At 36.7% G+C, this 17554-nt stretch overlaps 1 protein-coding gene across 1 annotated transcript in view; it reads right to left on the minus strand.

Annotated features, from left to right (window-relative positions):
* Positions 1 to 17554, minus strand: part of LOC150082879 (N-acetylglucosamine-1-phosphodiester alpha-N-acetylglucosaminidase-like) — a 105453-nt gene that overhangs the window by 84065 nt on the left and 3834 nt on the right. Inside the window, exons 2-3 of the mRNA XM_090376888.1 lie at positions 14121 to 14512; positions 5716 to 5809 (exon numbers count right to left, since the gene is read on the minus strand). Of these exons, the coding sequence (XP_090233014.1) occupies positions 5716 to 5809; positions 14121 to 14316 (290 nt within the window). The 5' untranslated portion in view covers positions 14317 to 14512. The remainder of the gene's footprint in view (positions 1 to 5715; positions 5810 to 14120; positions 14513 to 17554) is intronic.

The raw sequence follows: 17554 nt of genomic DNA on the forward strand, positions 1-17554 counted from the left end.
TCTCTGTACTCGTTCCAGCAGCTCTACATCCTTCTTGAAATGAGGCCTCCAGACCTGTATACAGTACTCTAGGTGTGGCCTGACCATTGCCTTATACAATGGAATAATCACCTCCTTATCCCTGCTGGAAAAATTCCTGTATATCATTGACAATACTCCATGAGCTACTCTTGCAGCCCATCTGCACTGCTCAGAGAACTTCATATCTGCCTGCACAATCACCCCCAAGTCCCTTTCATTCTCTACCACTGTCAGTGTAGTACCACAGAGTTGATACGTTGCTCTGGGGTTGCTGTTTCCCATGTGTAGTACTTTACATTTGTCAATGTTAAACTTCATTTGCCACCTCTCAGCCCATCTGCTCAACCTTTCCAGATCCTGTTGCAGCAGCATAGTGTCAGTAGTGTCCTTGACAACCCTGCCAACCTTTGTATCATCTGCAAACTTGGACATTAAGCTTGATATATCATCATCAATATCATTTATAAATACAGAAAACAATAATGGACCCAACACTGAGCCCTGAGGGACTCCACTAATAACATTAGTCCACGATGAGCAGTGTCCATTGATTACCACTCTCTGTCTTCTCCCCCTCAACCACCCCTTTATCCATAGCAGCAATTTGCCTCCAATGCCACACTGCTCCAATTTGTGCAGCAGTCTTCCATGTGCAACAGTATCAAAAGCCTTTCTAAGATCCAAGTATATAATATCAAAGTTATTCCCTGCATCCAGTTCTTTTGTGACTGCATCATAGTATCCAATCAAGTTGGTCAGGCAAGACTTCCCCTTAACAAAACCATGCCGTGTCTGAGCTATAACTGAAGTCTTGTCTAAATGATCCTGCAGTGCTTCTTTAACCAGTGCCTCCATTAATTTTCCTCCATTAACAGAAGTTAAGCTCACAGGTCTATAATTACTTGTGTCAGCCTTTGATCCTCCTTTGTGAATTGGGGTCACATTTGCACATTTCCAGTCTATGGGTACCTCCCCTGAGTCCAAGGAAGCTCTCATAATTATGGCTAAGGGTTTGCTTACCTCCTTTGCTGCCTCCTTTAATATAACTGGATAGATCCCATCCACTCCGGGTGCCTTTCTTGTGTTTACCTTCAACAGTTTCTCCTCCACTTTACTCCCAGTTATTTCAAGATTCTGTAGCTTACTGCTAGAGTTGAATACACCTCTGGCATTCCCCTTGCTGAATAACTCCTCATGTGTGAATGTCGATGCAAAATATTCATTTAGTTTGTTAGCTACCTGAGCAGGATCATCAACAGTTGACCCATCAATATCAAGTGGACCAATCTGATTCATCCCCTTCCTTCTAGAGTTTACATAAGTAAAGAACTCTTTGCTGTTTTTCTTTGCATCCCTTGCCAAGGATTTCTCGTAATCTGCCTTTGCCTGCCTAACCTCCTTTGTAACCTGGTTGCATATCAACTTGTATCTATCATAGGCTTCTGTGTCATGTGTTAATTTGTAAGTATCCCATGCATTTTTCTTCTCTGCCATATGCCTCATTAGTTCATCTGACATCCATTTTGGCCTAAACCTTGAACAATATTTCTTAGTTGGTATGTAAAGCCTAGTAGCTTCCAAGATAAGTTCTTTGAATGCTTCCCATTTTGAATTTGCTGTTGGTAACATCATCAGTTGGTCCCACTGTATAGAATTTAAATACTGTCTCAGTCCATCGTAGTCGCCTTTACGGAAGCAATAACCCTTCCCTTTACCCCTAATGGTAGTTATCTCTTTCAGTAAATCCCACTTCAGCACACTGTGATCACTGCCACCTAGTGGTTCATTTATCTGCAGATTCTTAATGCATGAAGAATCACTGCTGATAATCAAATCAAGAGTATTACTCCCTCTAGTTGCCTCCCGAACATGCTGATGTAGAAAACAATCATCCAATAAATCCACAAAAGCCCTGCTAGTGTGTGAGTAACCAGTCCCCAAATTCCAGTCAATATCTGGGAAATTAAAATCCCCCATTATAAGACTCTCTGATTTACTGGCCCACTCTATTTCCCTGTACAGTTCCTTATTATACTCATCAGAGTCATTAGGCCTATAGCACACTCCTACTCTCAATTTTGATCTCCCAATGCTTATGTCACACCAAACTGACTCAACACTGCACTGTCCAGCGATGTCGACTGGCTTCACTTCCTTGGTTTTTATGTGTTTCTTAACTAATAGCATAACCCCTCCCCCCTTCCTATCCTGTCTATCCTTTCTGTAGACGTTGTACTCCCCAAATTGCAGTTCTGCATCCCTTATATCTGTGTGACACCACGTCTCTGATATCCCAACAATATCTGCCTTTGATGTTTTGAGCAATACCTCAAATTCATCAAATTTATTTACTAAACTCCTAGCATTGGTGTACACGCAAGTATACCTGCACCTGTTTCTATTCTTAGCTACCCTAACACAACCCATGTGTTTACTTGTACCGCAATGGCTCCCAGCAGTCTCTGAAATACCATGCATCTTGTTTTTCAGGCTTCTGCTCATTCTAATAGAAGCAGTGCAAGAATCTCTTTCACCTCTGCCAGTGGCTACTGTCAATCTATTGGTCTTTGTCTATAATCACTTGTGTCACCCTTTGCTCCTCCTTTGTGAATTAGGGTCACATTTTCACATCTCCAGTCCACGGGTACCTCCGCTGAGCCCAAAGAAGCTCTCATAATTATGGCTAAGGGTTTGCTTACTTCCTTTGCTGCTTCCTTTAATATAACTGCATAGATCCCATCCACCCTGGGTGCATTTTTTATGTTTATCTTCAACAATTTCCTCCACTTTCCTCTCAGTTATTACAAAATCATCTAGCTCACTGCCAGAGTTCAATTTTTATTGTATCTCTCAATTTGTATCTCTTTAAGCTGTGTTCTTTTTTCTATAAACTCTTATCTTCTAATCAAAAATGCTGCTTGTTATCAAGTAATAATATAATTTAAAATTATTTCTCCAAGCGCATTTGTAAAGAATTGCAAATCTTCTTTCTGTATCTAACATTAAACTAAGAAGGCATCCATAAACTATTTCTTTCATTCATAAGAATCACCCATTCTAACAAGAATAGTTTTCACTTTCATTTTCAAACCTCTCTTGTCTCATTAATGTGTTTTAACATGCATTATTAAAACACATTAATGAAACAAGAGAGCAAAGTGTCAATGAGCATCTAAGTGATCTATGCATTAAGTTGCCTAATACAGTAAGAGTATAATGACAACATAAACAAAACACCAGAAGGTACAATGATTAAAAAAAAAAAAAAAAAAAAAAAGAAAGAAAAAAAAGTTTCTCAGTTTCTTTTCTTCTCTTTTAAGTTATAAAAGAGTTCTTTTCAGTTTCCTCTCTAAAAACTGTTATGACTGAAAAAATGTCCTGAGTTCTAAAAAGTTCTTATCAGTCTCAGTCATAACACTAATTTTTTATTTTTTTTTGGTTCGTGTAACAAAAGCCTCTTGCTTTCCTGCACTGTATGGCTAATGCTATTAATTCCTTTATTATTCTATTATTATTATTATTTATTAATATTTATTATTACTTAAGAGTAAAGCTTTTCTGAATAATAAGAATAAATGCTCGATGAAAAACCAAGCCAGATCAGGCATGGATGGATATGAGAATAGGATTAACAAGAACACAGTCAAATATACTAGAACATACAATGCAGTGGTGAGCAGAAAAGGAAAAAAACTGAAGAAATATTATGGTGATATTACACTGGTAAAAGATAAGAGAAATTAATAAACAAAGATCAAATAAAAAATATGGATGAATACTATTTTAAACCTTTTCTACAAAAGATATTAGTGTCAGGAGAAAGTTGTATTAATACATCTCCCACAGCATGTGCAATTCAAACCCACAACCTTTAGGTAGTTTTCATGAGTGATTAAATGTTACAGTACCAGGTACAGAAGTAGAAAAACCAAAAAATTTGAGAGAAGAAAACAGAGACAGCTATAGGGACCATCTGTAGTGGAGGGAGGGGGAAAGAGATGATAAAAAGTAGTTGAGGAGAGGCCATAGTAAAATTTAAGTTGTGCTATGAAATACAGAAAGAGGAATTAAAAGATGGCAATGAAACTTGCCATTATTTACATGCAGCTCTTATGCAGTGAGAAAATAACATATATCAGCAGAAAGTACTCACAAAGCAAAGCCAAACTGCAAACCAAAAACAGAGTTAAACCGAAAATAATTGAGGTATAGATGTTGGTATAGACATTGCATTAGCATCACAACCACTATTACCAGGTAACATAGAGAAATTAAGTTTAAATTATATATATATATAGAGGGTGATTGAAAAAAGTGTTCGTGACTTCACGATAAAATAACAACGCAAATACTAACATCAATAAATTGATTTATTTGTTAATATCTACAGGAATAGCTCAAGTTTTACTTCATACCTTAGTATGTTTCAATATGAGTACTGTTCATTACTCTGCCTGGCGAACATCCAAGCGGTAGTTGATCTTTGTCCATGTGTGCTCAATCATATCAGGCGTAACGGTTGCTATTGGAGCTATGATCCTCTCTCTTAAATGGTGCAGACTGTGAATATTTTCCGCATAGGTAGCCCCACAAGAAAAAGTCTAATGGTGTCAGGTCAGGACTTCTTGGTGGCCAAGGCACAGGCCCACCTCTTCCGATCTAATGATCAGCAAACCTGTCATTTAGGGCATTCTACACATTACGGCTGAAATGAGGCGGTGCACAACATTGCTGAAAAATTAGAGAAACTCCTTTCTTTCTTTCTATGTCTTCAACTTGAGGGAAAACATAAAGCTGAAGCATATCCAAATAAATGTTGCCAGTTATTGTCCTTTCAGGATACATAAATGGGCCTAGCAAGTGATTGCGCATTAGTCCACACCACACATTTATTTTAGGTGTATCTCGTACATACTGGTGATTGGTTGCTGTGGCCCCCAAATTGTGACAACTAACACAGCCATTTATGTGGAAGGTTGCTTTGTCACTAAACAAAATGAATTTTAAATAACTTTCATCACTGTCAATCTCATTTAACATGGCACTAGCAAATTCAGTATGTCTGGGATGGTCTTCAGGTTTGATTTAGTGTCTGAGTTGAATCTTGTATGCATGCTGTCTCAGTCATTTATGAAGCACATTCTGAATGATGGTCTATGGAATGCCAAGCTCCAGGCTGCGACCAGCAATGGATTTCTTTGGACTACATAAGCAAGACTGTCTCAAGCACTCCACATTCTCTTCATGCATTGGTGCTCAGCCTGCAGATTTCTTAATGTCTACACTGCCAGTTTCCTTAAACTGATTAAACAAATGTATTAGTCTTGTCTGTTGGTGCACCTTGTCTGTAAGTACATTGGTATTGACGTTGCACTGTTATGACAGATTTAAATTCAGCATACCACAACATGCACTGTGCTTTCTATTGCGTGGTTGTCATCTTACTGACACTGACTTAGGAAGTGCGCATAGGAGTCATTCTGCACACACTTATGGCGCAGCCAAGGTCACTGTTGAGGTATCAAATAAAACTTAGTGAGTTACCACATTGCTGCTACGATCACAGCAATCGATCAAATATTTCTGAAGATAATTAAAAGGGAAATCATGGACACCTTTTTCAATGACCTGTATATATAATGGTAAGTAAAAAAGGTTCACAAATGCAACCAACAAATCATTATAGGAACTTACCCTATAAAGACATTGCCATTTCTTTTTAACCCAAAGTGAGCATTTTGAATGCCACCAGAATTCTGGACTTCATGTCCATCACTCACGATGTTTCCTAAAGAGAAATTAAAAATCTATGATCATAATTACAAGGTGCTCACCCAACATGAAATGTATGGGGAGAGAGGGGAAGAAGGTGTGAGGTTCTGGGGGCTATTTCTCATGGTCTACTTACAGTACATCACACAACACTCATTAATGGTCTGGAACTAGTGTTTCTCAACCTTTTGCAGACATGGGCCACTTTTAGATTTAAGCAGAAGCCATAGACCAAAATACAGGGTGTTTCAAAAATGATGATCAATAATTTAAAGGTGAAAAGTACAAACTAAAATAAGCAAAAAAAGTCCCAGTGAACATCGGGCCGCAAATGAACTGTTTTCGAGATAATGCACATTTTCTGTTAAGATCCGCCACTGACAGGATTTTACAGATGTTACATGTTACAAAAGGTGTTCACAAAATGCTGTCCTTGCATCCATACGCAGCTTTGTAGTCTTCTCTGCATTGAGTTGCGAATCCTCACACATTCCTGGGTCATTTCTGATTCGCTGAAAGGCTCCTTCAACCTGACACTGCAATTTCTTAACTGTGTTAATGTCAGAAGTATACACCAAGCTTTTTACATGATGCCAGATACAAAAATCCATAAGATTTAAGTCTGGTGATCTGGGAGGCCACATTACAGCCCACCTCGACCTATCCACCGTGGACCATACCTTCTAGTTATATACCAAGTCACAACTTGAGCAAAATGTGCTGGTGCACCATCATGCATAAACCACATGTTCTGGCATTGCTGAAGTGGAACATTATCATCATCAAGGTCTGGAAGAATATTCTGCAGGAACTGAAAGTACAGCTCGCCTGTTAGCCTGTTTGGCAGAAAGTGTGGTCCAATTAGACGGTCTCCTAGTAGTCCTGCCCAGACATTCAAGGAGAAACATTGCTGATGTCGTGACTCATGAATTGTATTAGGATTTTCATCGGACCAAACATGACAGTTATGAAAATTAAATATACCATCACGAGTAAACCCAGCTTCATCAGTGCACAAAATGTTGTTTAAAAATTGGGGGTTCAGGATACACTGTTGTTGCATACACTGGCAGAAGTTCACTCTGGGAGGGTAGTCTGTATTGCTGAGACCTTGTACACACTGGATATGGTAGAGGTACAGTAATTAGCGATGTAAAATTTGTCACACACTGCTATGACTCAGTATATGCTCTTGCAGAGCAACCCTGCTTGTCAAAATTCCTGGATTTTGTTCTGTTCTTTCTAACATCCTTTCCTCAACATCTGGTGTTATGCTTCTGGGCCTACCTGCTCATACTACATGTGTGAAACACCCATGTTCTCTAAGGCATTGATGTACCCTGATGAATGTGCACCTGTTGGGCTGCCTTCGGCAGGGAAATGCTTCTCGTTCAAACGTGCAGCCTCGAGTGCACTGCCATTGGCTTTACCATACATGAAGTGCATGTCCGCATACACTTTGTTGCTGTTACCTCTTTCCATGTTGACTATCCTTTGACAAGTACTAGTATGTCTGCTACATCTCAGAGCATTGAGAGAGGGGAAAGGAAGAGAATGAGCATAACCTAACCTAAACAAACAAGTCAGTGGTGGATCCCAACTAGAAATATGCAATATCTCGAAAACGATTCGCTTAAGGACCCATGTTTACTAGGCTTTTTTTGCATATTGCAGTCTGTGCAGTTCACCTTTAAATTATTGACCATCACTTTTGAAACACCCTGTATATTAAACCATACATGCAAATTTCTTAATAATTATTTGTGCTCATACTTAACATATGTGTATATGTTAGATTGCTATGTATTTATCTGTATTTTCCATTACTGTTATTGGGATTTCTGTCTACCAAAAAAGGCTTTCAGCCCTCAACCCTTTTAACAATTAAAGGATATTTAACTATCATTAAAAGAAATCCAATATCCCATTTAAAACATATGTAAAATGTGTTTCTTTATATTTGTCTTTATATGACGTTAAAGCACCAGTAACCTTCTTTACTATTTTCAGGAATCTGCATTAAAAGTCTGTTAATGATAAAGATTCATTTTCTGCATTTGAAAACCAAAACCATATATAGTATTAGTATTGGCAAATTATACAAGAAAGGAAGTTTACACAGCATCAGCCAAAAATTTATTCCAACTACCTACTTTTACAACACCAGATGGAAGTTTGTTTCTATAGTCTGTTGAATCTCAGTTCCATTTGTCCAATTCTGATCCTTGCCCAGGGGATGGGGATAATAGCAACATTAATCAAAGGCTCCATGATAATAATAGGAATGATTCCAGGAGAATGAGTGTGACTTTACCATACTTCACTGGCCTGCTCAGTAATGATATCTTAGCCCAACTGAGCATTTGTAGGAGGTGGCTGAACAAGCTGTTTGCAGCAGGCATTTGCCACAATACAATTTTGGGTAATTCTGGGATGTGAATTAATCTACATGAGCCAACGTCCTAAATATATGATAGTGATTGGAGAATTTCTGGGGAAATGTCCATTCTAGCATTATACTGTGGTTCTCAGGATTTCTGAATGACCTGAAACAGTTGTGAACCTTCCAACTATTCATGGATATTTCCCTTTATATCTGGCACTTTCTGCTGCTTTGTTCATTTTTGTTTTTCAATATGGAAATTTTCATTTCATTCATTTTTTTTTCACTTTCTGGTTCTCTAAATACTGATAGAAGAAATAAAATCATCCAACAACAAGGAGTCTTTCGTTCTGCACTCATTCACATATGCAGTTTGCACATTTTTCAGCTATGCAGTAACAGGGACAAAACTGATTCACCCGTGTAGCGACCTTGGATGTGTTTGTTACTTGTGTCTGAATTTCCTTCAGTAAACTTCTTTAGGGGAATAGTTTTATTTTTATCATCAGTTGAACATTTCAACTGAAGTACTGCCAGTGTTGGTATGTTTGATTTACTGCCAGCATCATCAGTATGTTTGTGGTACTGCCAACAACATCAATATGTTTGTGGTCCAGCATCATCCGTATGTTTGTGGTACTGACAGTGCTGGTATGTTTAAGGCCAGCATCAACTATTCTCTTCTTTTCCAAAGCTCGCCCTTTCCCTGACAGAGGATAATCTTGATTTTTTTGACAGGAAACTTGATATTCAGTAGCATCTTCTCTGCTGTTGGTTAAGTTGGAAAATTCATGCCTGTTTCTGAAACCAGGTTTTTTTACATTCTTATTATTTTGGTATATTTTGTCCATTTAATTCAATTTGATATATTTTAGCCATTTAATTTAATAAAAAGTCATATTCTTCCTTAAACTGCCTATTCTGGGTCCCACTTCTAATTTTTCATTGGGACTGTATTCACTTAAATCAGGTTCATTGTTTAAGGCTTCTTATTGTATTCAGCTTTTCTTCTTCACTGGGCAACTAAATACTCTGTTAGTGGTTTTCATCATGGTTAACACAGGATCACTACCTTTCAACCTGGTCGTTTGACAATAGAGAAGCTGAAATCCTCCTTTCTTCTAAATTTTAATTGAATTCAATCATTTATTTTCCAGTATTGTAATTTCCACACCCAAAAAACTCAGCACTCAAAATGACAGGAGTCATCTCAGAAAGCTATGCATAGTTTAGTAATAGTAGCAGTGGCAAATGATGCAAGAAAGAAAGCTTATGTAGCATTAGCCAAAAAAAAAAAAAAAAAAAAAATAATAATAATAATAATAAATAAATAAAAATAAATAAATAAAACTACACACTTCACACATCCATACCCTCCAAAAAGGAATTTCCTTGAATTTATTCAAACTATCCACTTCCACAACAACAAATGGAAGTTTGTTCCAACAATAAACCACTTGCTGACTGAAGGCAAACTTCTGAACATCTATCCTGTAACCATCCTTTCTCAACTAGAATTTATAACCCCTCATGTGTAGTCTTAGCAAGAAGAAGAATACTATTAACATTTAGTTTATTCAATCCATTTAAAACCATAAACAACTCAATCAGATCACCCCACAACTGCTTAGTCTTCAGATGCTGCAATTTGCAGAAGTGAAGTCTTTCTAGGTAAGACCACCCCTTTTGTTCCCTTCACCAATCTGGTTGCCCTTCTCTGCACCTGTTCCAGAAGTTCAACATCATTCCTAAAGTGAGGCCTCCAGTCTCGTATACAGTACTCAAGATGCAGCCTAACCATGGCCTTGTACAAAGGGATAATTACCTCCTTATCCTTGCTAGCAAAGTTTCTATATATCACTGACAAAACCCCAAGGCCTGTCCTGGCAGAATATCTGCATTGCTCAGAGAATTTCATATCTGACTACACAGTTACCCCTGGGTCGTTTTCATTTTCCACTAGCCTGAGTGTAGTACCACAGAGTTGATAAGTTACTCTGGGATTAGTTACCCATATGCAGTACCTTTCATTTGTCAATGTTAAACTACAACTGCCATTTCTCAGCCTATTGACCTAATTTTTCTAGATCTTGTTGCAGCAGCATACCGTTATTACTGTTGTTAACCACCCTACCAACCTCTGTATCATCTGCAACTTCATCAATATCACTGAAAAATATTGAAAACAATGGGCTCAGCAACAAACCCCGAGGGACTCGACTAATAAGTTAGTCCCCGAAGAACCCACTGACAACCACTCCGTCTTCTTCCACTTAAACATCCCTTTATCCAAAGCAGTAACTTGCCGTTAATGCCACACTGCTCAAATTTGTACAGCAGTCTTTTATGTGCAACAGTATCAAACCCTCCCTAAAATCCAAGTATATGATATCAAAATTAATTTTTGCATCCAGTTCCTTGGTCACCACGTCACAGCAATCTATCAGGTTGGTTAGACAAGGCTGTCCCCCTTAACAAATCCATGTTGTGATTGCAATATATCTGCATTCCTCTCCAAATGGTACTGCATTACTTCATTAACCATTAATTTACATGGTACAGACAGACCTACATAATTAACCACATCACCTGTTTGATTCCCCTTTATGAATTGGGGGTACATTCACACATTTCCAGTCTATAGGGACCTCCCCTGAATCCGCGAATGCTCTCATAATTATGGCTAAGGATTTGCTTAACTCCTTTGCTACCTCCTTTAATATAACCGAATAGATTCCATCCACACCCAGGTGCCTTTTTTTATGTTCAGCTTCAAGAATTTATCTTCCACTTTTCTTTCAGTTATAACAAAGTCAATTAGATCCCTGTTTGGGTGCCTGAAGTTTGATAAACTTCTGGCACCCCTTCCCCTAAAAAATTCCTAACGTGTGAATGTAGATTAAAAACATCTATTCAATTTGTCAGCAATCTGAGCAGGGTCATCAACAGTTACTTATTGACATAAGGTTAACTGTTGATGATAAAGTAGCTTTGCTGCTTTTCTTTGCATTTTTTGACAGAGACTTCTCACAATCTGCCTTAGCTTGCCTAACCTCCTTTGTGACTTCATTACAAACTAATTTATATATACCATAGGCTACTGTATCACCTCAATTTATATGCATCCCACACACTTTCCTTCTCTGTCATGCGTCTCAATAGTACAACCATTTAGATCTAAGCCTTGAACAGGATTTCTCTTACTGGTATGAAAAGCTTAGTAGCTTCTATAATTACTTCCCTGAATGCTTCCCATTTAGAATTTGTTGTTGGTAACATTATCAATTAGTCCCACTACATAGAATTTAAAAACTGTCTGAGACCAATGTAGTTACCCTTATGAAAGCAAAAGCCTTTTCCCTTTACTCTTGACAGTAGTCATGTCTTTAATTAAATTCCACCTTAGTACACTGTGATTGCTGCCACCCAGTGGGTCTTTTACCTGTAGTCTCAATTCATGAAGAATCACTGCTGATAACCAGATCAAGAGTATTTCTTCCTCTTGTTGCCTTCCTAACATGCTGCTGTAGAACACAGTCATCGAAGAAATCTACAAAATTCTTGATAGTGTGCGAGTGACCAATCCACAAATTCCAGTCAACATCTGGAAAGTTAAAATCCCCTATTATAAGACATTCTGATTTACTGGCCCACTATTTCTCTGTATAGCTGTTTGGTATACTCATCATTGCACTGGTTGCCCAAGTCGACTGGATGCACTGTGTTAGATTTAATATGCTTCTTAACTAAGAGTATAGCCCCTTCACCCCTCCTGTATCCTGTATACATTGTACTCCCATACAATGCATACAGGACATACAGGAGGGGTGAAGGGGCTGTATGCATTGTACTCCCATATTCAAATTCAGCATTGCTTATGTCTAAGCGACACCATGTCTCCGCTATCCCTACGATGTCTGCATTTGATGACTTAATGAGTACTTCAAATTCATTATATTTATTTACAATGCTCCTAGCATAGCTCCTGGAGAGCCTACAGTGCACATGCAAGTATTCATGCACATTCTACTACTCTTAGATACCCTAATACTGCCCATGTATTTACTTGTTCCATAATGAGCCACAGCAGGGCCGAAAATCCCCAACACTTTGCTTTCCAAGCTGCTGCATTTTCTAAAAGAAGCAGTGCAAGAATCCCTTTCATTTCTGCCTACGGCTCTCGATCTATTAGTCTACGTATCCCCCAAGTTAGCAGTTTTCTGACCCACCTATCACTGGCTCACTAATATCGGCAAATAATCTTGCACCCCTTCTATTTAAGTCTATCCCAAAATCATTTCTTTTCATTTCAATGCAGAGTAGTGTGATGTAATTAGAAATGAAAACTTTCCATAAAACTAATTTAAAAGATGTGATTTCCTTAAATATTTCAGAAAACCTGGAAAATTTGGCTGGAATGCTAATGGCACATTGATGGTAGAAGTAATAAGGGGCTCACATCTGGTGAGTATGGGCTTGGCTCACCTAGGGTCCTGAGCTGGATATCATCATTCTTCTCTTTCTTGGTGATTCCCTTCTACTTCTGACTCTTGTTCTCTCTCTCTCTCTCTCTCTCTCTCTCTCTCTCACACACACACACACACACACACACACACACACACACACACACACACACACACACACACACACACACACACACACACACACACACACACACACACACACACACACACACACACACACAAATTTGTTTTTGGCTGGTGCAGCAAAAGCCTTTGCTTCCTTGCACCATACGGCTAATAATAATAATATCTGGAGTGCATAAATAAGTTATTCTGATTGCTGCTAACAAATTCCTTCAGAGAATGACTTATTAATCACAAGGTTATATGAAATATTGTAATTTAATAATAGACACCTTGTGAAATATTAGGAGATACCTCTTCACTTCAAGCAGGAGAAACACAGGGAAAAAAGTACATTAAATGAATATGCTACATTTATATTCTAAATTAATTAAAATGACAAATCATTTTAGAAAAACTGGTACATACAAAAGGATAGCTGAATGATAACACATGAAGAAAATTCAGATAACTGGAGAGCCTACAGTTATTTGAATTTTCTTCAGATAACCGGAGAGCCTACTAAACAAGCCATAAATTTTATAAATAAATAACAAATAAGTGCTAACTTATTTGTTATTGTAATGGAATTCTCCACGATCAGCTGATTTAACGTTTGTGATGATGAAGACGGAAAAAAAAATACAGAAAATCTTTCTGTATTTTTTTATTTGTCTTATTCATCTACAATCAATTCAATTATAATAAAATGAAATAGAAAAAAAATGAAATTTAGTATCAGCATACAAAGTACTGTTAGAATATCCAAAATAAACAAACGTTAACAATTAAGGTCTTGCACAAATCACAGATTACATTAAACCATTCTGTACAGTATTCTGCAGAATTATTTTATGGAATGTAATGTCAACATTCATTCCACCGATTGCAGAAACAAAATTTCACCAATCCTTTTAACAAACAATTTTGTTTCTGCAATCTGTGAGAAGCATCCATATTTCCTTTTACAGAAGAAATATATACTTTGAAAATCAGAACATACCTGTAACTTCACAAAAAGGGAATCAATGTGTTAAAAATATAAAATATTGCCATAAAATGAATTTTTATACTCTAGATGCCAAATGTAAACAAATTTATAAGATGAATATAAAAAATAAAAAAAACCCATGCTCTTCAATATACTGATATTGAAGGATATCAACATACCAACTGGAATCTGAAGGAGAATAATATATTAGATATGGTATTTTCATAACACATTTTATATATATGGCTAATAGATATTAATATATTGGAGCTAAAAATAAATGAAAAGATATAAACATGGTTCAGTGACTGTTAGAAAACACCACATACAAAATATCAAAATAAATCAAATATTAAATTTAACAGACCTAAGCAATCTCCTGAATGCATGTTAAAAAAACCTGCATTTATAGCAATTAAGCACTGTTTTTGTATGGCAGAATTAGCCACTGTTTCCCTACTACTGTGGCTGCATCCTCCTTCTTGATTTGGTTCTAGTACTGATACTGTCAAAAGAGGATTATATATTATACTATAGTGTCCTTTGATGATAGCAGTTCGCATATCTTTTTCTATCTTTTTAACAAACAATTTTGTTTCTGCAATCTGTGAGAATATTTGTGAGGAATGGACGGGATACTCTTCATGAGGCACATCCCCAAATGCTTTTGGTTGGCTTTCTCTAACTTGACGAATATTCAATCTGGAGCCATGGAATTTGGTATATGGAGTAAGAGATTCTTCTGTCAAGAGCCCATCTCTTAAGGAAAATAAAGATCAAAAGAAATTAAAACCATGTTCCATAAATACAAAAACAAATCTATAATAGGAATTTTACATTATTTTAAATTAGAAATATACCTTTTTCATATCACATTAATAAACTTTTTATAGAAGAAAAACAATCCTTCTAAAGCATACGAGAACAAACATTCTATAAATCACATATATCAGCAAGTTTCTTCATTTTCATAATATGGCAATACCCCGCATAGCACTGATAATTGGTACCAAAACTGTTCCATGTTATGTGAAACCCTGCTGATTGAGGTATAATTATAATGGGTTTTAATTGAATGCATACCAGAGAAACAGTCTATAAACAAATTACAATAAATCTATAAATAATTTGCACTTGATAGCCAATTAAAAGGATTTGAAATAAAAAATATTGCAAAAATTTTATTAATAAAAAAGTAACATCATGAGAGATGAGAAAAAAACTATTGTTTATTTAGGTATTTCAATAATGAAGCCGTCTTTTCTTTTTCTCGGCGTACAAGTCTTTGTAGCATCGAATTCCATTTTGTAAAATTTTCCGTATCTTGATGCTACGTTCAACATTTCGATTTCCATTTATAATTTCCTCATAGGCCATGTCAACCCCCAAAAAACTTTCTCCAATTCTTCTGTTGAAAATTCTTTTGACGCCACTTCAGAATTGTTTTCCTCTACTTCATATGCAGTTTTAAACGATCTTTTGATGCTTTATATCCAAGTTGGGCCTTTTCATTTTCAACTAAAAAAGTTACTGGTTTCTAGACTGTTACTGGTTTTCTAATTTCCAGAACAGTCCAGTTTCGTCGACATTGAAAATTTGTTCGTCCTTGTAGCCACCTTCTTCAATGATGTCTTTCAATTCACTAGGAAATCTTGCAGCAGTGTCTTTGTTTGCACTTTCACCTTCTATCCATATTAATAAAAGACATTCCATATTAATCAATAGTGAACTTCTTTTCTTAGTTATCACTTTTGTCATGTAAGATGCAGTGGAAACTCCCTGCTCTTTATACTGATCCTTCTTTTGAATAATCATTCGCACTGATGCTTCATTCATTCCATTTTCCCACGCGATTTTAGCATACAATGCACCATCTTCATGGCATTTGATATCAAGTTTTTTTTTTCTAGTGTAAGCCATTTACGTTTAGTAGCTCCACTGCTTTCATTAATTTTCCTCTTTTGATTCATCATTTTGTATTTAAAGGGGTGAAAAATAAATTGCAAAATGAAAAGTTTGAAAAGCTATCACCTTGTCTCGTCAGGATGGAACACTGTTGCACATTGCCGCTGACTTCTTGAGGAGAGCTACTGACACGTGCGACAACAGAGTTGGCACTGCGGCATATATGCATGCATACCTAGGCTACGACAATGCAGCATACATGTAGAGTTCATGTCTAGGCTATTACTGTAAATTTTTGACTTAGACTTAGTCATAAAGTTTATTGCTTCCTCTGAAAACTAATAAATTTATTATGAGTTAGGATAAAAAATATAAACAAGCAGGAGCTTTCAGGGCAATGGAACATTATAGTCATAAAGAAATAAACTTTATGACTATTACGAAACGTGATAACAAAGGCCTTTTCGCAGACTTAACTTAACTGAAACCATGTTATAGTGAAACCAGTGCTCTTTGAAGCCGTGCTAAGTGAGGTATTGCTGTAGTCTCAGTTGGTATATCTTAATTGTAATTTTTTAAAAGTAAACATTATGATAATAATAACATTTAAAATCAAAAAATGTCCCCCACATTATTACCAAATTGTGTGGTATAATGTCATCTGATTCTTTTCTTGGTATATGTTACAAGAATTGGAAGAACAATAAACATGTTTAGATTTACCAGAACTAATAACTTCTATAAAAGTTTTCTAAACCAGCATTAAGAAGGGAAAAAGTTTCAGTGACCAAATTCCTAAAAGGTTATTTCCTGCAGAATTCTGGCTGTTAAAATGGGTCAACACCAAACTCAAGAGCTCCAGCTCTTAGAGCTACACAGTTAGCAGACACCCTTCAACTGTGCAAGCTCCGATACTACATCAGAGAAAGAAGGTTGCTATTCAGGATCAAGATGGCCACTGATAAAATTACAGAGCCAAATTTCTAGGATCACTGCTCTTGGTGCATTCCTCCTCCTTATATATCCAGTCTTCCGCACAGCTGCTAGCAGACCATAACTGACTAATGCTTACTGACAGATTCCTTCCAAAGCAAATGCTGCCCTCCTTGCAAGCAATCGACGGTTATTTCCAAGAAGTGGTCAACAACAAAAAATAAAGGGAATCCTTGTTGAACTGAAAATGTAGAAGTGTGCTTTTGCATTCCAGTAATCAGGAAGTATATCATGTAATATATGTTTTTCTCGTGTGTATCTCTTTTGTAAATATGTATTGTAAACCCCTGGCACCACCATGCCATGACGAGACTAATCTTATGTGTCATGCTGCAATTAAAGATTCTATATATATTAAGCACATTTTATCATTACAAAGTGTACACTGATTACATGGTTTTATACTATACTGTGCCCACGACTAATTGTTTTACCCCGATTTACCACTTTATGAAAGATAGGTTTTTTTCACCTTATTTCAAGAAGCACATGCTACTTGTGTAGTGACAAGTCAGATGATCACTGCAAAAGTAGCATGTAGTGTTGTAGGTGGGAAACAGCTTAATGATTTTATGTTTTGAACTGTGTTGCAAACACATCTCTTTTTATATATAAAAAAAAATAAAACTTTATAAAGCTAAGTACTTTGAGAAAAAATATTACTCTGTGTTATGGTTTCTGTCTTGACTGTTTGGAGACATTTTTAATCAATATTATTAACTCGAAAAGCTTAAAGGCACTTGTCAGTTTCAGAGCTATTTGGCTCGTTATCAGACAACAGGTAGTTTCATTTAGTGACTGTGTGTATTGAATGGTGAATAAATGTATAAAATCTAAATGAGCAGCCAAGCAGTGTGTGAAAGAAACATTTCTAATTGAAAATAAATATATGATTGTTTGTTG

Source organism: Mastigoproctus giganteus, chromosome 7 (assembly GCF_048544385.1).
Source record: "Mastigoproctus giganteus isolate SK-2022 chromosome 7, ASM4854438v1, whole genome shotgun sequence".
Lineage (NCBI taxonomy): Eukaryota > Metazoa > Arthropoda > Arachnida > Uropygi > Thelyphonidae > Mastigoproctus > Mastigoproctus giganteus.